A 21328-nucleotide genomic window follows, 5' to 3' on the forward strand; every position below is an offset into this window, starting at 1 on the left:
TTTTCACTCAATTGGGTTTCCAAGTTCTTAGAGTGAATTTCGAAGGCTTCTTTACTGGAGCAATTTCTTTGGACCCTGAGAAATTGGCCAAAGGGCAAATTGTCCCTCAGGGCTCGCGGATGGCAACTGTCATACCTCAATAGTGCATTTCTAGCCATCGGCTTCCGATAGAGTTCCGATTCAATGCCATTATTGGTTGCATGTAGCCTCAGATCCAGGAAGGCTAAAGACGTTCTACTGTATTCAATGGTGAATTTCAAGTAGGCATTCTTGCTATTCAACCAACCATGGAATAGCATTAGATCTTCTTCTGTGCCCCGCCACACCACCAGAATGTCATCTATATATCGTTTCCATATATATAATGATGACAGATATGGGTTGGTGGACGTTAGGACTTCCTGCTGTTCAAAGTTATGGACGTAAAGGTTCGCCAGGCTCGGCGCGAAAACACTGCCCATACTAGTCCCGGATGTTTGCAGGTAAATGGTGTCCTCAAAGCGAAAGTAGTTCTCTTTCATCGCTATTTCAGCTAGATGCATGATGAAGCTCGTTGGCGTGATGGATTGGTGATCACTCTGTTCCAGTAGAGCGCCTACTACCTCCAGAGTCTCGGTTTGTGGAATAGACGTATATAAAGACTCTACGTCAAATGATACCAGGATATCGGTTCCGATGTCGTATTGTATTGTAGGTAGTAGTCTGAGGACATCTTTTGTGTCCTGCAGAAAGGTGGGCATCGCCTTGACCATTGGGTTCAAGAAATGATCAACAAAAGTTGATAAAGGTTCAAGGACCGAGCCGATACCAGAAATAATAGGCCTGCCGGGTGGCGGCCTCTGGGGTTTATGCACTTTAGGAAGACAGTAGAAGTACGGGACTGTAGGATGTTTGGTGATTAGATACTGTCCCTCTTGGGACGTTATCCAATCCTCGCTGGTTGCTTCCTCTACCAGATTGCTGATTTTAGTTTGCAATCTTTCTGTTGGATCTTCTCTTAATGGGAGATATGATTTCTGGTCACTCAGTTGCCGAATGCACTCATTTCGGTATGTCTCAGTGTCTAAGATGACTGTTGCTCCACCTTTATCAGCAGGCTTGATAATGATCCTGTCGTTAGATGATAATGAACGTAGAGCAAGTTGTTCGTCCTTTGAGAGATTCATGAATGGTCTAGTCTCTATTTCATAGATACGTTTAATGTAATTTTCCACTGCCGCTTCAAAAGTCAAAACCTTTGGAGGTAGAACAGCGGCAGGTGGATTAAAAGTGGAAGGCTTTTTCAATCCCGTATTGTTATCTTCTGGGACAGTACTAGTGTGTTCTGGTTTAGAAAAGAAGTAATGCAGTCTTATTTTTCTGAAAAACTTAGCCAGTTCAATTTGGGCTACGAAAGGATCCCCTTTCTGGGTTGCCACGAAACCCAAGCCTTTATTCAAAAGTCGCTCTTCAGTAGGAGAGAGTGTGTGTGAACTCAGGTTCATCACGAGGCTTGTTGGTTGCTGGTCCCTGCAGTGTCCTGTGGGACTTTCTTTCCGCTGCGGAGATCCATTCTCGATTGTTGAGGAGTTCCAGTGGACCTGTGGTGTCGTGGTTCCTTGTCTCCTCCTGCCCCTGCCTCGTCTCGGGCCAAATCCTAAAAAAGGAAAGGACCCTGGACCCTGTTGCATTGGAGGGGGACCGAAAGGACCCATTTGAGGGGGACATTGAGGTCCAAACATCCAAGGGTTGGCCGGCCACCAAGGTTGAAAGTTGTTAAAATTCTGTGGATGGTTGCCATTTCTCCAGTTTCTTCTATTACCTCGGCCTCTGGAAGTTTGATCAGCAGATCCATGTTGTGAGGTATCTGAATCACTGGGTGCTCCATCAGAACTAGATGTGCCATACGTAGAGCCACCCTTCTTGCCACCTCGGTTGAATGTTGGTGCTGTGTATGTATCACTCGTGTATGGGTACACTCGTTCCATGGAGAATTTAGCTAAGTCTTTCTTGAACTTTTCTAACTTAGTGAAAAGAATAGATTCTTTAAAATCTTTATTGTTCTTATCACTGTCTTCCTGTCCCTTTTTAAACAATCCGCTTTTTAGTGTGGTTTTAATCTGGCCCTCTAGAACCTGGATCTCAATTAATATCTTGTCCGCTACTCTTTTTGCGGTTTTGATGATCAGGACTAGCCAATCCCTTGTACACCTCCAGGCTATCATCGACCAGTCCTTGAGAAACTCTTTATCATCAAGGAATAGACGTGGTGCATTGATGTTGACAATAAGACCTGAAGTTGCACAGTTGTCTCGTAGGTATTGTGCCATGATTAGGGTTTTCGTCTAGAATGCTCTGAACCTCTGCACTCTCAAAAGCTAAGCCCCAGTTAGTCGCCATGTCGGAAACAAAACGGAGAAGTACAAAAATGGTGAAGGACAGAAAAGCCACTCAGTAAACTCAATTGTGCTGGAGACCGCGTGGTCAACCAGTAATTAAAAAGACCCACAGCCTTAGCTGTACAGTTCACGCACACAACAAACAATGGAAGTAGGGTCTAAGGGCGAGTTTACCGACCAACCAGGTACATGCCCCAAAATACAATATTTTCACAACAAAATATACCTGGGGGTCACAAGAAGGAGTCAAAACAGAGTGGATCACAACACCAATACTACACAAAAGGCACCAGTGAGAAAGTCCTTCTTGTGACCCCCAGGTATATTTTGTTGTGAAAATATTGTATTTTGGGGCATGTACCTGCAGAGGTTCAGAGCATTCTAGACGAAAACCCTAGTCTCCTAGACACCAGTCTCGGTCCAAACAGCAAACAATGATGATGGATGGGCAAAAATTCTAGTCCTCAAAAAATCCCACTCCAGAACATCCGTCCATGGATTAATCATGGCACAATACCTACGAGACAACTGTGCACCTTCAGGTCTTATTGTCAACAATGCACCACGTCTATTCCTTGATGATAAAGAGTTTCTCAAGGACTGGTCGATGATAGCCTGGAGGTGTACAAGGGATTGGCTAGTCCTGATCATCAAAACCGCAAAAAGAGTAGCGGACAAGATATTAATTGAGATCCAGGTTCTAGAGGGCCAGATTAAAACCACACTAAAAAGCGGATTGTTTAAAAAGGGACAGGAAGACAGTGATAAGAACAATAAAGATTTTAAAGAATCTATTCTTTTCACTAAGTTAGAAAAGTTCAAGAAAGACTTAGCTAAATTCTCCATGGAACGAGTGTACCCATACACGAGTGATACATACACAGCACCAACATTCAACCGAGGTGGCAAGAAGGGTGGCTCTACGTATGGCACATCTAGTTCTGATGGAGCATCCAGTGATTCAGATACCTCACAACATGGATCTGCTGATCAAACTTCCAGAGGCCGAGGTAATAGAAGAAACTGGAGAAATGGCAACCATCCACAGAATTTTAACAACTTTCAACCTTGGTGGCCGGCCAACCCCTGGATGTTTGGACCTCAATGTCCCCCTCAAATGGGTCCTTTTGGTCCCCCTCCAATGCAACAGGGTCCAGGGTCCTTTCCTTTTTTAGGATTTGGCCCGAGACGAGGCAGGGGCAGGAGGAGACAAGGAACCACGACACCACAGGTCCACTGGAACACGGACACTCCTCAACAATCGAGAATGGATCTCCGCAGCGGAAAGAAAGTCCCACAGGACACTGCAGGGACCAGCAACCAACAAGCCTCGTGATGAACCTGAGTTCACACACACTCTCTCCTACTGAAGAGCGACTTTTGAATAAAGGCTTGGGTTTCGTGGCAACCCAGAAAGGGGATCCTTTCGTAGCCCAAATTGAACTGGCTAAGTTTTTCAGAAAAATAAGACTGCACTACTTCTTTTCTAAACCAGAACACACTAGTACTGTCCCAGAAGATAACAATACGGGATTGAAAAAGCCTTCCACTTTTAATCCACCTGCCGCTGTTCTACCTCCAAAGGTTTTGACTTTTGAAGCGGCAGTGGAAAATGACATTAAACGTATCTATGAAATAGAGACTAGACCATTCATGAATCTCTCAAAGGACGAACAACTTGCTCTACGTTCATTATCATCTAACGACAGGATCATTATCAAGCCTGCTGATAAAGGTGGAGCAACAGTCATCTTAGACACTGAGACATACCAAAATGAGTGCATTCGGCAACTGAGTGACCAGAAATCATATCTCCCATTAAGAGAAGATCCAACAGAAAGATTGCAAACTAAAATCAGCAATCTGGTAGAGGAAGCAACCAGCGAGGGTTGGATAACGTCCCAAGAGGGACAGTATCTAATCACCAAACATCCTACAGTCCCGTACTTCTACTGTCTTCCTAAAGTGCATAAACCTCAGAGGCCGCCACCCGGCAGGCCTATTATTTCTGGTATCGGCTCAGTCCTTGAACCTTTATCAACTTTTGTTGATCATTTCTTGAACCCAATGGTCAAGGCGATGCCCACCTTTCTGCAGGACACAAAAGATGTCCTCAGACTATTACCTACAATACAATACGACATCGGAACCGATATCCTGGTATCATTTGACGTAGAGTCTTTATATACGTCTATTCCACAAACCGAGACTCTGGAGGTAGTAGGCGCTCTACTGGAACAGAGTGATCACCAATCCATCACGCCAACGAGCTTCATCATGCATCTAGCTGAAATTGCGATGAAAGAGAACTACTTTCGCTTTGAGGACACCATTTACCTGCAAACATCCGGGACTAGTATGGGCAGTGTTTTCGCGCCGAGTCTGGCGAACCTTTACGTCCATAACTTTGAACAGCAGGAAGTCCTAACGTCCACCAACCCATATCTGTCATCATTATATATATGGAAACGATATATAGATGACATTCTGGTGGTGTGGCGGGGCACAGAAGAAGATCTAATGCTATTCCATGGTTGGTTGAATAGCAAGAATGCCTACTTGAAATTCACCATTGAATACAGTAGAACTTCTTTAGCCTTCCTGGATCTGAGGCTACATGCAACCAATAATGGCATTGAATCGGAACGCTATCGGAAGCCGATGGCTAGAAATGCACTATTGAGGTATGACAGTTGCCATCCGCGAGCCCTGAGGGACAATTTGCCCTTTGGCCAATTTCTCAGGGTCCAAAGAAATTGCTCCAGTAAAGAAGCCTTCGAAATTCACTCTAAGAACTTGGAAACCCAATTGAGTGAAAAGAACTATCCGAAAAAGATCATTCGACAATCAAAAAAGAGGGCGTCCAACAATAACAGGGAGTCCCTATTGGAGATACAGCCACCGCCCACGAAACAAAGAACCTAGGCAAGTGGGCACGCTGTGGGACTTACCTCCAGTCGCTGGACACCATCCCTGTGGGGCGTGTACTGTCTGTCCCCAAACCCGAAAATCTACTGAGGTCGACATTGGGACCAATCGCCCTTGGACACAGAAAAGATTTACAAACTGCAACAGCAGTAATCTCATATACTTGATAACTTGTCCATGCTCCTTGCGATACGTCGGCATGACGACCCGGAAAATCAGGACGAGGATACAAGAACACAAAAGTACAGTGCGGTGTAGAAAACAAGCCACCCGTCTCACCGCACACTTTCTGGAAAAGAGACATGGCCCTGAAGATTTTTGTTGGACTGTCCTGGAACAACCACAAATACCCTCGAATTGTACTGACATCAGCCGTTTTCTGTTCAAAATTGAACAAAAGTGGGTGTACCGCCTGAACAGTGATAAAGAGGGACTAAATGAGCCCATCCCTTGGATGTCCCTGTAGCCAATGCCATCTTACTCACCATGAGCCCTAATGTAGTCAATCATACGGGTTTTCGCTAGTTTTTCTGGTCTACCTCTTAGCACCCCCACTACCTTATGTTACTGGTAACTTCCTTGAATCCTTTGTATACACAACTTGCGCACAGACCAACTGGCCTGGTTGCCCGCATTATGCATCATTTTCCGTTTGGGACTACATATCCCAGCATGCCCGGCATCACGTGATCAAATCACGTGACTGTCAACTTGCCGTGCGGAACGAGGAAGCACTTATCAGTCCTCCTTGTGAAGCGCCTGTGCCCCCCCAGACAGTACAGTTGACTGCCCGGAGACACCGACGGACAGGTAAGCGAGCGCTTGCCTGCAATGAGCACGCTGGCTGCCTGACCGGTAATTGACAACGCGCTGCTCTAAACCGATCGCGCTACCACCACTGCGGTTTCGTTTACTAGATCAGCGCATTAACGCGCTGGAACGCCTATTGCGCAATCTGGTTGCCTGATATTTATCGCGCTGACTATTCATAATATATACAAAATGCCCTAAAGCGATCAGGCTGATATTACGGGGGTCTATTTATTCGACCAGCGGACTAACACGCTGGCAAGTCCACCTCTCTAAATGCTTAGTTTTCACGATGATGCCATTTATTTTAACTTAGTCTGTCATTGTCGGACCGATGGAGTCCAGTACAGGTGGGGCGTCCCACATACTTACTAATGTAGACTCTGAAGGACTTACTGAGTAATCTGCCTCCCTGTGAATTCATTTTAATTCTGACTTTCTGCTCTAAAAATGTTACTTGTGAATTGTTTTTAGAGCGGTGCTCCTTATACCTGCGCTGTAGCCAGGTGGGGTGAAGCCTCTCAACCACCATATTTGGGTGAGTCTGCTAACTGGCAATGTTTGTCCTTATACATGTGAATGTGTACCCATTACAGTATATAATTCATGGGAATATGACATCTTCATGTTCTTTTTCTATTTGTTTGTCTTTCTGTGTGGATCTAATACCGTGCGATGCAACAGTATACGGTTGAGTATGTACCTGAAGCTCAGGTGATATTGTTCTTAATTTTTCTATCTAAGCAGCAGTGTTTTTATACACGGTCCTGAAGAATGCATTTTGAAACTATGTTCGATACAATGCAGAAACATGTTGACCACTATTAAGTACGGTGATTATTAAAAACCCGCACTTACACTTGCTTTTTAAACTTTAGGGATTGGGAGACACTAATAAATGTTGTTTGTCCACCTGATCACCTAATTTTATTGTACTTTCCCTCACTTGACACTCCTACCACCTTAACACTGCTTTTTCAGTAGCCACGTCAATCTTTGTACTCAACACACCACCCCTTATCACATATATCGGTCACAGTAACATCTGACCGGCCGTTCTGTCTCCTGGGTAAGGAGAACCCAAATGATGAGAAAGAGGGCGGTACAGTGTGGCTTCTGATGGGAACTATTTCTCCATATGCTCTTGAGCCTCTACTTGGCCTGCATTCACTAACATGGATGACTTTCTCACTGGTGCCTTTTGTGTAGTATTGGTGTTGTGATCCACTCTGTTTTGACTCCTTCTTGTGACCCCCAGGTATATTTTGTTGTGAAAATATTGTATTTTGGGGCATGTACCTGGTTGGTCGGTAAACTCGCCCTTAGACCCTACTTCCATTGTTTGTTGTGTGCGTGTACTGAAACCATTCCCAATATTTGGCCTTCAGAGCCTCCTTTGTGGGAAAATTTTAATTTTCAGGATCGGACCATAGGGAGGACATACCTAAATTAGACAAGAGGTCTCTGACCGCCCATTGCCATTTAATACGGTGTAGAGCGTCAGCCCTTATTATTTCTGAGAAACCTTTTGCATAGCCTGCAAGCTCCGGCATGGTCCAGAGTCTCCTCCAATAAAGGAGGGGTCGAAGTTAGCTACAGATGCAATTGGTTTTCTCCCCAGATCAAATAATAATGGGCACATTGGGGTGCTTTGTGGGAGACTAGTAATTTTTCTCAAGAACCTATTTTCAGAAGACGTAAGAGTTAATAGGTTCTCGCACCCTCAGAGTTCTGAACCATAAAGGGCTGAGCTAATGACTTTCATGTTGCAAATTTCTAAGACTGGGCTTGGTATGTGAAGAGTTGTGTTCCAGGTGTAAAATCCCTGACACTTGCCTATGTTTAAGTGAAAATAGATCAATCTGATGATCCCACTTCATGTTGTCTTGAAAATTAACCCCTAAATAGGTGGACTCCTAGACCAGTTCTAGCAGCCTATTGTTCATTCGGATGCCACCCTTGAAGGCCCTATGTGGGTTAAATGCCATAAATTTTGTCTTTGACACATTGACCTCCAAGCCCTGCTGAGAACAGAAACCCTCGAATGTCTTTAGGGCTTTCTGAAGTCCGCTTGGGGTCTTGGATAAGATCAATGTGTCGTCAGCAAACATTAATATTGCCATTTTATCGCCTTCCAGTACAAGGGCATCCGAAGGGGTAGAACTCATGTGGTCCACTATCTTGTTAATATATAATGAGAATAGCGTTGGGGCAATCACGCAGCATTGGCGCACGCCTCTCTCTACAGGGAATGATTCAGTAACTTCAACCTGTTCACCCCATCTAATTTTTGCGCTGCTTTCTTCATGCAATCTAATAATCAGGAACAGGAGTTCTGACAGAATCCCTAGTTCTTGTAAGGTTAACGATAATTTAGTGCGGGGAAGAGGTCGCATGCCGACTTAAGGTCAACAAAGGCGGCATAAAGGCTTCCCTTACCTATGGTCACTATCTTCCAGTGTATCAGGACAAACCAAAACACCTGATCAATTGTGCTGGTGAAGGTTCGAAATCCAGCTTGCAAAGGGGACAAAACCCTAAACTCCTTAATCCATTCTTGCACTCTATTGAGCACAAGCCTCCCAGCTATTTTCTGCAGACAGTCTATTAGGCTGATTGGCTTATAGTTCCCAGGGCATGACTTGTCACCTTTCTTATAAACAGAGATGATCTCCGCACTCTTCCAGGAGAGTATATATGCTTATTATATGATCAATAACTTCTAGACCCACCCAAAAATGCATGATATCATTTTTGATTCATCATAGAGACAAGGCAAGTGGTTGTCCCAAACTAAAACTTGCTCATACTTGAAGTGGATCACTTGATGCATGGGAGGGGAATGCCTTCCAACCCATAGATGGCATAGACAAGAGAACTTCATATGTGTGAATGTGCAGCTATGTGGGAAAGCCCACGTTGTAACCCTGAGGTGACTACCATGATAAGGCTTAGCCAAATGTCCAGTTATAGCAGCATTACTCACAACACACCCGGCTGCATCTTTCCCCATATCAGAGTGAAAATCCAGTCTGAATAATCATCTTTGATAAGGATATTCTGCCATCTGGTTGGAGTAGGAGGGACTACCAGAAGGTGATCGTTGATCAAATACCTATCAAGGTTCTACAGAGGTTACCCTCATATAGGTCTAGAAGAGTATGATACCGTTGGACCCCCACATAGCAAATTGCCTCTTGGTGCAAATGGAGCTGTGCCTCCCCAAGATGTATAATGCAAGGGGGCGGAATGGGGCAGAGAGGGTAGATCACCTTTCCCCCGAGTCTAATCGTCTGCGTTAGGGGCGGCGCTGGAATTCTCCACCCCTTGCTTTCAGGGAACTCCAAGAGGGATGCACTCCTTTTTGATGCCTGGTTGCAGCATAGCACGCATAAATTAGCCCCAATGCTGACACGAATCACTAAGAAAGTCAAACCTTCAGCACACTGGTTTAATGACCCGCTGAGAATAAGCAAGACCGCCTGGAAGCGCTTAGAAAGGAAATGGAGGAAAAACTTTGATTCTGACAACAAATATACGTATAAATTGGCCTTGACGTCCCATTATACTCAAGTGTACTAGGCAAAAAAAAAGCTATCTGAATGTCAAAATCGAGTCATCTAGCAATAAAGGCAAGAAGATATTTAAAATTGTAAATGATTTTACAGCCCGTCATCTGTGGCCAGTGGTCTCCCGCTTTCCTCCAAATGAACGCAACAACTAGCGACTTCTTTAACGAAAAAATTGTGATTATTCAAGAGTCTTTCTCTAGAGGGCCTCCAGATGATTATGAAGCCAGGTTAGCTCCTACTGCGGAGCTTCTATCTGGAATATCCCCTGTCCTCCTTCAGTTTCCTAGGTTGCAGCCTAAGTATTCCTTGATATTATTAAGGACCTCAAGTCAGGTTTTCCTGCCGACCCCTGTCCAGCAAAATTACTGGCCACGGTGGCCACAGCTTTAAATCCTGTGGCTAACAAGATATTTAATTCCTCGTTAGCTGCTGGCCATATGCCCTCTCTGTGGAAAGAAGCTAAAATCCTCCCACTGCTTAAGAAGCCATCAGCTGACCCCATGGTGTCAGCAAACTACAGGCCTATTTCACTGCTGCCAGTCTTTTCTAAGTTCTTGAAGAAATACGTGTATATGGTTATTTCGCACTATGCTGAAAAGAATAATCTTTTGCATATCAGCCAGCCTGGCTTCAGAGCCAACTATAGCACTGTAGGAGGAGCCAAGCCAACAACCAAGGTGGTCGTGTGAAAACTCGGCTCCGCCGATCTCCGCTCCTAAAATAAGTATCCTGTAATTTATCCTGTTCAGAATTTCTACCCTCCTCGGTACTGGTGAACGACGCTTCTACCCGCTCTCCCGGCCCGTCTATGAGTCCGGACCTTGGAGATATCCTGCCCAGAAGATCAGGGCCTGGTCCGGGCTGGAGGCCGGAACCTCGCGTGAAGGTGGAGGCCGGTATCAAGGTGTACAACAACGGGGCCGCGTGAAGTACTGTCCCAGCCCGAAGTCTGTGTCTGCTAATTGGGCATGGCTACTGGAACTGCCGCCACCGGACTAGCGGATGGTGGTCTATAGCGTCACATTCTGAGGGAATATAAAACTATCGCCCGTCCCAAAGTGTGCATCAGCAGACCCCCATTTTTGGACTGTGCTCTACTGTTGCTGCCGCGATTGCGCAGCGGGTGGAGGTGGAGCACGGGTGAGGAACCTTCTTTGCCCGATATTGCAGGTGGACTGCAACGCCACTATCAACCATCTGCTGGGTTTGCTGCCTGGCGGAGTAAGCGGAGGGACCGGGACGACAAAGTACGCATGCGGTGAGGATGACCCCACCCCCCTCCGAGTGCTAAAGGGAAGCTGCTTATGTGATCACATGGTGACTACTGTGTTTGGGATGGCACTGTGGGGGCTCACGATTGCTGTGATCAGGCTCCTGTGAAGATTGCATTATAACCCTGGGACCCCGGGGGAGATGGTGGCAAGCAGCTGATCTGATGTATGGGGCTAATTACCGGCAAGAATGCTGCAGGCTCACTAGGCACGGTCTTCGACTCCGGTAGTTGAGGCGTCTGTTTGGAGTGATAGGGGTTCACAACTATAGCACTGAAATTGCCTTACCGGAGGTCTCAGAACATATCAAGGAGAAGCTGGATATGGGAGGAAAAGCCATCCTGATCCTGTTAGACCTATCAGCGGTCTTTGATACTGATTCCCATGATCGACTCCTAGACAGGATGCGGGAACTCAGAGAGGTCAGGAGGTATGGACTCCCCCCTTTGCGGCCACAATCCCTAGTCTTAAAGTAGGTGTGCCACAGGCACCCCATGCTGTTCAATCTTCATATGTCCCCATTGGCACCACAGGGTGAAGCATATGATGCTAAAAAGAATTCAGTCGCCGATGACACTCAGCTCCTTTTTACCTGTGATAAGGGAGAGGACTTCGAGGGTGAGAAGATTAGAATGTGCCTCACAAAGGTGTTTAAGTGGTGGTGGATAAATCAACTGATATGTAATCCATGGAAGTCGGAAATCTTTTTTTGGCTCCCCACCCCCGGACGAATGCAGACATTCGTGGCCTGAAGATATGTTACCTCTTCACAGCGGCACAAATGACGCTAAAAAATCTGGGCATCTTGATAGACGATACTTTCTCAATGAAAACCCAAGTTCAGTTGGTAGTTGGCATGTGCTTTGGCCTTTTACGTATGCTGAGGAAATTTCTTCCACTTCTGCCACTTGATTGTAGGAAGACTGTGGTTTAGGCACTGGTTACCTCCAGACTCGACTATGTGAATGTCCTGTACCTGGGCCTTCCTGAATGCCTACTCAGTCGTCTGCAGGTGGTCCAAAATGCAGCTGCCAGAGTTCTTATGCTTATACCAAGGACCCACATATCCCTGCATCTCAAGGCTCTACATTGGCTTCCAGTAAAAATGAGGATCAGCTTTTAAAGCTCTGGTGCTATTCTTCAAGGCCCTTCATGGGAGTGGCGCAGGTTACCTCAGAGGAGAGTAACCCATCAAGCGCCTCCAAGAACCTTGAGATCATCCTCTCTTAGGCTAGCTTCCATTCCCAGAATATACTGTGCCCAGTCGGGCGGTAGTTCCTTCAGGTTTCTGGGAGCACAGGACTTTAACTTGCTTCCTCTGTCTCTGAGAACAGTGACTGAGCTAGCCACTTTTAAGAAACTGCTTAAAGCTTGGTTATTCTGTCTTTGAGCCTCCATTATTTGAGAATCACTTGTTAATGATGTTGTCACTGTGGCGAGGGGTGTCAGTTTTGTTTGTTGGGGAGGCCTGTTTAGCGCCGGGCCCTCTATCGAGTAGCTGCGCGCTATATAAATGTATTCATTCATTCATTCATTACTGACTTAGACTAGTTCACCCTCGAGATCTTATCATTATTGAAAACGATTTTGTACTTGTATGAGCAATGGCAGTTGGACACGTCCCCTGACTGAGATTTGTTATTGGCGTCCGCAACATAAGTTGATTATTACAATCTCAGATGAAAACATTTAATCCTAAAGTGCCAGCATGTTGGACAAGAATGAGTTTGAATGACGTCTCCACAATTTGTTTGCTAGTGGAGGAAATCTGCTATCCTGTGTGGGACTTAAATGACATTCACACCGCTGGGACCCTCTACTAGTTTCCATTAACAACAAAAAGCATGAAGGTTAGGCTGGATAAACATAAAACCATGATCCATGTAAAGCCTGCCCCACTGACTTCCAATGCTGTATAAGAATTCTGAAGAGGAAGGCGAAACAACACCCACTATAAGACAATCTTTTTGGTAGTCTTCTCCCAAGGTATGTTTGAGATATGCACAGTGAGACACCCTTAGACTCAGTGAAATACAGGAACAGGACACTAAAACCTTCATCTCTAGTGAGCACACTGAACCTTACGGCCCACAGAGACTTTGAAACCCTGATTTAAAGTTGACATCCAGGCACTAAAACTCTCCATTCTGACCTTTTTAAGTCCCCCACACAGGCAGAGAGAATTTTTTAAATGTAATCTTTGCCAGGAAAATGCTAGCCAGTGAAAACATTTCCCCCTTCTTTCACAGGAAGTAAATGTTGTGGACTGCAGGCCATAACATTGTAACAAAAGTGTAGTCACCAAAGGTATTCCAGATATTTTTAACAGACTGATGATATAATTGGATTGTGTTAGAAATGGGATCTCTGGTTGCCTAAGGCGTGTGCCACAGCTAGGCAGAGACAACCACTCTAGTCAGGGCAAGGGAGTTACACAGCAAGATAACCCCTGCTCACCCCCTTGGTAGCTTGGCATGAGCAGTCAGGCTAATCTCAGAGGCAATGTGTAAAGCGTTTGCGCAACACACACACACAGCAGCAACACACTAGGCGCACCACAAAAAGGAACTCCACACAAGGTTATATATAAATATAGCCTTTGTATTTCCATAAACACATTAGATCATAAGCACACATATTCACTGTGCCAACTGGCACTGGGCAGTGTTTACAGGGGATTATTTACACATGACAGGGCCATGTGGGCCACTGTAAAAATCAGCACTTAGTAGAACTAGTAGCTGTAGAACATAGAATAACTGTCGCACCAAATAACAATTGTAGGACACAACCAGTAACCACTGGTAACAGGATTGAACACACTACGCAATACTAATCACCCTAGGCATAGATCACGCAGGGAAACATGAACTCACTTGAATAAACCATACTAGGTAAAACAACCCGCTCCTCATAAAACACATTTAGATGTCTAACACAGGTGCATAAATACATTATGCATAAATCACATTAGGCATCAGGTAATTACCAACATAAACACCAATCACCTTGCGCAAGAATCACATTAGGTACTGCCCCCAGGACAACCTGCCTTCCATGGGGCTCAAATGCCCTCTGTCCAAATAGTCAGGACGCGCTGCCTAGGCAGCGAAGCAAAGATACGCAAGAGTCTGGGCCTAAACGTGGCAACTGCCCACTAATTTCTGGGCAGCTGAAGGAATGATCATGGGCACCAGCGTGCCCCTTGAGCCCCTCTCTGGGACTCCCAAATGAAAATGATTGAACCCAAACGTCGCAGCTGCCTGTGCTCTCACAGGGCAGCTGAAAGTAGAAATGTTACTTCAGGCACCACTGTGCCCCTGACCCTCACTGGGGCTTGAGAAGCAAAATGCCCGCAAAATAACTTAGCCCAGGAACCACTGTGCCTATGGAACCCCCACTGGGACTCCTAAAATGCCCAAGAGAAGTCGGTACAGTAGGAGGGGAGGGGGCGGGCACTGGCAATGAGCCATGACGGCCCCTCTCACAACAAGGAACCCCGGAGCCCTACTCACCGGGCTCTTCTGCAGACTCCTCCGGTCGTCGGCGGGGTTGACATGCGGCGGGGGCAGAGGATACCTTCACTTGTCTCAATCCCGGGCGGCGCAGCCTCACCTTGGGGAAGCTCCCGAGGTGCAGTGTTGCTGGGCAGCAAATGGCAGCGCGGCCCTGTGCGTCGAGCCTCCAGGCTCAGGGGTGCCTCAGCCAATGGCAGCAGGCCCTAGTGATGAGCCTCCAGGTTCCAGAGCGCCTCACCCAATGACAGTGCGGCCCTCGCGTCGAGCCTCCAGGTTCCGGGGCGCGTTAGCCAATGGTGGCGCGGTCCTCTCAAGGAAGCCCCTGGGCCGGCTGCGGGGATTCCTTCGGGCCCAGGCTTCTATTGCTGTTATACGAGGTAGGCTCTCGTTGCAATGCAAAGTCCCTGGCGGGGTGGGTACCCGCTAGGGGTATAAGACTGGCAGATATACGGGGTAGGCTCTCCCTTCTTTGCACACAAAGTCCCTGGTGGGGTGGGCACCCGCTAGGGATATAGACAGCAGCACAAGGTCCTTGGCGGGGTGGGCACCCACTAGGCATATCAAAAACTGCAAATCCACGGGGTGGGCACCCGCGCCGGAATGGGCAGATTGCGGGGTAGGCACCCACTCGATAAGAGCACTTGCAGGGGGATCCCCACATCCGGGATTCCCTCTTGAAAATGATCGCAGCTCTCTGCTGCAACTCGCAAATAGGAGCACGGCTCCTCCAAAGGAAAGGCACCACAATAAGCGCTCCTCAGGGAAATAGAGTGCTTCCTTAGGAAGGCAAGTAAAGCGCTTCCCAGGTGCTTAAAGGCAAAGTCTAGTAAAGTCTTTTTTGCAGGAAGGGGGCAGGGGCTGGGCCCAGGCAGGCCAGCTCACAGGGCCCTCCAGCAGGGAGGCAGTCCCTAGTGGTGGTTCCTCCTGGCGCCCAGCAGCAGCAGCAGGCCCCCTCAAGTCAGGATCAGAGAGAACATTTTCCATGGGGTCAAAGCCCCTTCTTATACTCACTTTTCCTTTGTCTCAAAGGTGCAGGGCAAGGGGAAAACCAGATGCAAATGGTTCTGGAGCACTTTGTTTTGCTCAGCCCCTCTCCCTATTCACAGAACAGGCTAGGGACATCAGACACACCACAGGAAGTGGAGCCAGCATTGTGTGGGGAAGGCACAGTCCTATTCAGGTCCCAGGTGCAACTCCTCCCTCCAATCTGCATGCCGATCTCCCTATTCACCACCGGGCAGACTCATCCTGGCTCCTGGAGGCAACCCCCCCAGCCAGCCCCTGTCACTCACAGTCCAGACTGGCCATTCACACCTCACAGCACACAGAAATGCCAACTTCTAAAAGTGGCACTTCTCCACGAGACACAATAAATCTGCGCACACCATTGCGCAGCATTTATTCTCACGAGTTCGCACATACCAAACTCGCCCCTTCACTCCTCTCACACCAGGTATCACCATGGACACATATATCCCCCATGCATTCCTATGGGAGGGCAGGCCAATCTCACCACACGCACTCAGATTGCGCACGCACTTTACACTGGGACACAGGGTTAAAGTGCGCAGAAGCCAAAAACAACTAACATCAGGTCATATCTAAAAGTTTAGGAGTGAACCTCCCAAAAGGGCCACGTCACAGATTGTCTCCAGATTTCCCGATTGTTTGAAGAGTATTGTAAATGTAGGCATTGGTGGGATCACTTTTCCTAGAATACCAAAGTTCTTTTTATTACTTTAATTGGACAAAGGTAAGTAGGTTCATCCTTTTCTAGGGATTATATATCAGTTTATTTGAGTTGCATGTGCCAACATGTAATTCTGGAGCTACATTGGATCACTATTTTATGAAGAATGGTTTTGTTAAAACTCTTTTGGTCGTTTGTGTAAGGTGTATCACTAGTTTGCACATCTACTTCTCGCATTCAGGTCCATACTAAATATTACATCCTGATGACGCACAATGTATGGTAAGCAATCATGCTTAATGATAGAAGCCTGCAATGTAGGGAAATAAGGGCTGGCTTAATTTAGCTTAACTGTTAATGCCATGTTAATGGAAAATAATGCATTAACATTCAAAGGCTAGTTTTCATGTTGAATCGCTATTTGCACGAGATGTTTCCTTCTCTTTTTTTGCAGATTTCATATTTTTCTAAAAGCCTTCTGTTATTTAGTGAGTAGGCACGTGTTTCGTATTAGACACTGTTTTGTATTAGACAACTAATCATGAGATCCTCACTGGGAGGAGATTAGGCAACAGGAACAATGAGTTATGAGAAGAACAGTCTGACTCACAGAATACCAAGATGTACCTTTTTAAGATGTAATGTCTAAAGATCATTGTACCAGTCTGGGAAAATGGGGTATATGCCTGTTAGATTTGGAGGTCTCTAGTTGGCAGAGGTAGTTACCTTTGACCAAATAGGGACCCTTGAGTCTAGTCAGGGTAAGGGGGTACACTCCTAAAATAACCCCTGCTCACCCCCTTGGTAGCTTGGCATGAGCATACAGGCTTACCTCAGAGGCAGTGTGTAAAGTATTTGTGAACACATAGAGTAACCGGTTCTTCTCCGCACAGGGAGGTGATGCATCAGTTTCTTACTGCGCTTCCGTGGCGATGCGACCAGCAGTGCTGTGATGCAATGAAGATCTGGTGCATTGAAACAAAATGGTGTCTTCTTCTTGATGTGACAACGATACGTGCACGCCCGACGGCGGTGCGGTGATTCAACGATTCTTCTGAGCCGCAACAGGCCCTGTGACACACTCTCCGGTGATGCGATGGCGTCTGCTGCCACGGCGACACTCTTCTCCAGTGATGCGAGGTGTTTTGGGTGATGTGATGGTGACAGCGGCAGCAGTGGCGCGGTTCTCTGGTGATGCAAAGTTATCTGCTGCGACGGCGACACTCTTCTACGGTGCTGCAACGACAACGGCTGTGGCGACGACCCGCTTCTTCGTCTTGAGTCGCGCTTCCAGCTCCCAGCAACACGCAGTCTCTCAGAAGGCCCAGCTCAACAGCAGGCACTTCAATTCCCAGCAAGGGAAGGCAGGGAGCTGGTTGATGAAGTCTGTTGTCCCTGAAACTTCAGCAGGAGGCAAGCTCTATCTCAAGCCCTTGGAGATCCTTTACAAGTTGATTTGAAGGTAGCACAAAGTCCTTTCTCCTTTCTTAGGCATAGGCAGTCAGGCAACCACTGCAGGCCAGTCCCCCAAACAGCACTCAGATTAGGGATAGTCTCCTGCTCAGTTTCTCTGGTTCCTCTCCTCAGCAAAGGTTCTTCTTGTTTTCCAAAAGCGATTTAAAGTTCTTGGGTCTGGGTCCCAATATTTATACTAGCAAGTCCTTTGTCTCTCGAGGCAGAGAGTGTCTGTGCCTAGTTCAAACCAGTTCTGTGCAGTCCTGGAGCAACTTGTTGACAAGACTCCTTCTTTCCTTTGACAGTGTGGGCCAGGAACATCAGACACACCACAGGAGGTGAAGCCAGCATTGTGGAAGGTAGGCACAGCCCTATTCAGGTCCCAGGTGCAACTCCTCCCACCATCTACATGCAGATAGCTCTATCCAACCCAGTGCTGACTCACCCTGTCTCCTGGAATCCCCCAGCCCCTGTCACTCAAACTCCAGACAAGGAATACACAACCTAGCAGAGGCAGGCTTGGACAGTTAGGAGTGTAAATACCTACTTTCTAAAAGTGGTATTTTCAAACTCAGAATGTTAAAACCAACTTCACTTAAAGATGTATTTTATCTTTCTGAGTTCAGGTATACTAAACTCGAATTTCTACCTAGTTCCAAGAGTCAGTTAGGATTGTAAGATGTTATAATCCAACAACCCATTCTGGCCTATGGAGAACAGGTAGCCTTGCAATAGTGAAAAACAAAAATGGCCGTAATTCAATATTAAGACATGTCACACACACCATGGCATGTCCTACCTTTTACCTACAATGCACCCTGTCCTCGGGCCTACCATAGGGGTGACTAATATGCAGAAAAGGGAAGATTTAGGGACTGGCAAGTGGGTGCACTTGCCCAGTCAACATGGCACTACCAGACAGTGCACAGGCTCTGCAATGGCAGACCTGAGACACACTTTTACAGGCTGCTTCTGTGGGTGGCACAACCAGTGCTGCAAGCCCACCAGCAGCATTTGATTTACCAGCCCTGGGCAACTGCAGTGCACTGTACTAGGTTCTGACAGTAAATCAAATAAGACAATCATGGAGTCACTAATCCGTACATCAATTTACAGTAGGGAGAGCATATGCACTTTAGCACTGATCAGCAGTGGTAAAGTGCCCAGCGTCATAAAACCAACAAAAACAGGTCAGACAACATACATGAGGAAGGCAAAATGTTCAGGCATGACCCTGCAAAAAAGGCCAAGTCCAACAGTGCCTATGCTCAGGAATTTACTCAAATTCTATTGGAGGACTCTGGAGACAAAAAGAAAATAATGTAGCAACATAGATTATTGTGTGTTTATATTAGTGTGTGTTCCTAGAGCAGCACTCTGATTTCTGACCCAGCTCTCTTACTGTAGATTTGCCTTTGAGTTTCCAATGCTTTTCTTCATGAGAGGTTGCCTTTTTTAGATTTTACTGATTTTCTTCTGATTTTGAACTGACAATACTTTGCAGCTTCTTATGCAAAGAGTTTATGCTTGTACATTGACTCACTTATCAGAACTCTTCATTTGATATCTGATCTGAAACCTTTTCTCTCATTATTCCAATTTAATTTAGATTAGGGAATTTTCCTTTATAGAATGCGTGCGTTGTATTCTTACAATATTAACTGTCATTTTAACCTATATTGCACACTATTTATAATAAAATATTAATTGATGGATTATATTACCTTAAATGCTGGAATCTAAATATTAATATTAAACGAATAAATGTTAAAAAACGAAAGAATTACAAATAAAATCCTTTAATTTACAGTAATTTTCTTTATTGACTGTACTAAAGGTTTTTAATAATTGTTGGTACAAATCTATGTTGAAGATCGCTCCTTACATCTCTTTATCGACAATCAAAAATCCATGTGACTAGTGACAGGGGTTATTAAATGATTACACCCTAACATTGAAGTATGGAAAACCTAGCTCCCTCACTCCCTTATTCTGTGGTGTATTGGATTGGACAGTCGTCATTATCATTATAATTATTATTATTATTACCCTTCATGGGCCTATCTCCGAAATAGTAATTTGGCATTGCCTTGATGGATAGTAAAGTTGCAACATATCCAACGCATCTTGTGTGACTGTTTTGGGGAACAGTGTTTGGAGCCACCACGGGAGTCAGGAGGCATCATCAATTCTCCTCAAGGTATTGCAGATTATTTTTTCAGAAAGGAAAGTATTACTTTCAGAATAATATCAATTGCATCAAATGCCAAGACATATCAATAAATACTAAACTGCTTAAAACTTCCCTGCATGTAAGAACACAACGCCATGCTTTGGTTTTTATACTTTATTCTTTTCATTCATACATAAATCAGTTGTTCTTTTGTGTTTTATCTGCTAAAGCGTCAACCTGTTTGGGATTCGGATGCATTGTCTGTCAGAAGCGGAGGATCCCCAAATCAAAAGCTACTGAAGGAGGCTTTAACTGCAAAAGAGCTGAAGAGCATGGAGAAGCATCTTGCTGGTATGTGGCATTTACATTTTCCTTCCCACCATGCTGATGCTTTTTTGCTTCTTCTGAATGTGTAGTCTGTACCCAGAAATTCTGGTTCTTTTGGTAATCAACTTCATAGCAAAATGTCTTCTTACTTGCTGAATTAAACATATTCAGTAGAATTTGAAACTGAACATCTTTAGTTCAGAACCTAAGGTGAAGAGGAAGCACCATATGCTACGAGATCAGCTACTTGAAAATATATATATGGCTAAACAGATCTTGAACTAATAATAAACAAATCTCCCTGGCAACATACCAAGCCAAACAGAGTAAAGATGCTTGTCGAGAAGGAGACAGTACTGTTGAAATATCAAAAGCACGTACTGTCTTCGAGCGGACACAAATAGATAGACTCATTATTGTGTTGGGTCATAGGCAGAGAGACAAAACTGAAATATCCTATGAGCATGCTCAAAAGTAGACACATTTAGGAGAGGAATAGGGTAGGTAGATCAACAAGAGACTAGACACACATTTTCTACAGGAGTCCTTCTCATTTGCGGACCAAGCTCAATAATTAAGATCGAAGCTTGTTATGAATACTGGTGAAGGTCAGCAGTAAATGTGTTGCAATAAAATGGCTGACACGATTTGACAGCAAAGGATATGCTATGTGGTAGTCCCTCTCCCCATAATTTGACGATCATTGGAACTCCTGTGTGCGGTTTTCTCTGGAGTAAATAATCCTAAAGGGGGTTAGGTGTTCTAAATTCGAGAAATAAAAGTGGACATTTTGAAAATAAGAATCCATATTGTAGCATGCGCCATTATTTTGAGAAAATGGGCAGGACACATCAATAGGAATCTGACCAGCAATTATGTAAAACAAATGACAATACTGACCTTAGCACCTAGAATTTTAATACTTCATACAGGACAGCAAAATAATACCAGTTTTTACTTTAAGATAGCAGTCCTCATGTTAACACACTTATTTCATTGCTGAGTACCATGGTCATTACCACACCCCTCACACAAACTTTTCCCCAGGTAAATTTAAGCAAGCCAACCTGCTGAAATTTACCTGGGGAAATACCCATGACATATTGATGCATGTGGAGTTTTGTGTGGTAAGCACCAAATTCGATATATGTTTCCCCATTTTACAAGTAAAAATTCAGAACAGTGGGTATTTACCACGCCTGATAA

At 45.4% G+C, this 21328-nt stretch overlaps 1 protein-coding gene across 1 annotated transcript in view; it reads left to right on the forward strand.

Annotated features, from left to right (window-relative positions):
- The window catches only part of C4_1H8orf34 (chromosome 4_1 C8orf34 homolog), a 984673-nt gene that overhangs the window by 789094 nt on the left and 174251 nt on the right, over positions 1-21328 (forward strand). Inside the window, exon 11 of the mRNA XM_086965849.1 lies at positions 20026-20146. Within this exon, the coding sequence (XP_086821975.1) occupies positions 20026-20146 (121 nt within the window). The remainder of the gene's footprint in view (positions 1-20025; positions 20147-21328) is intronic.

The sequence above is a fragment of the Lissotriton vulgaris genome, chromosome 4_1, assembly GCF_964263255.1.
Source record: "Lissotriton vulgaris chromosome 4_1, aLisVul1.2, whole genome shotgun sequence".
Classification (NCBI taxonomy): domain Eukaryota; kingdom Metazoa; phylum Chordata; class Amphibia; order Caudata; family Salamandridae; genus Lissotriton; species Lissotriton vulgaris.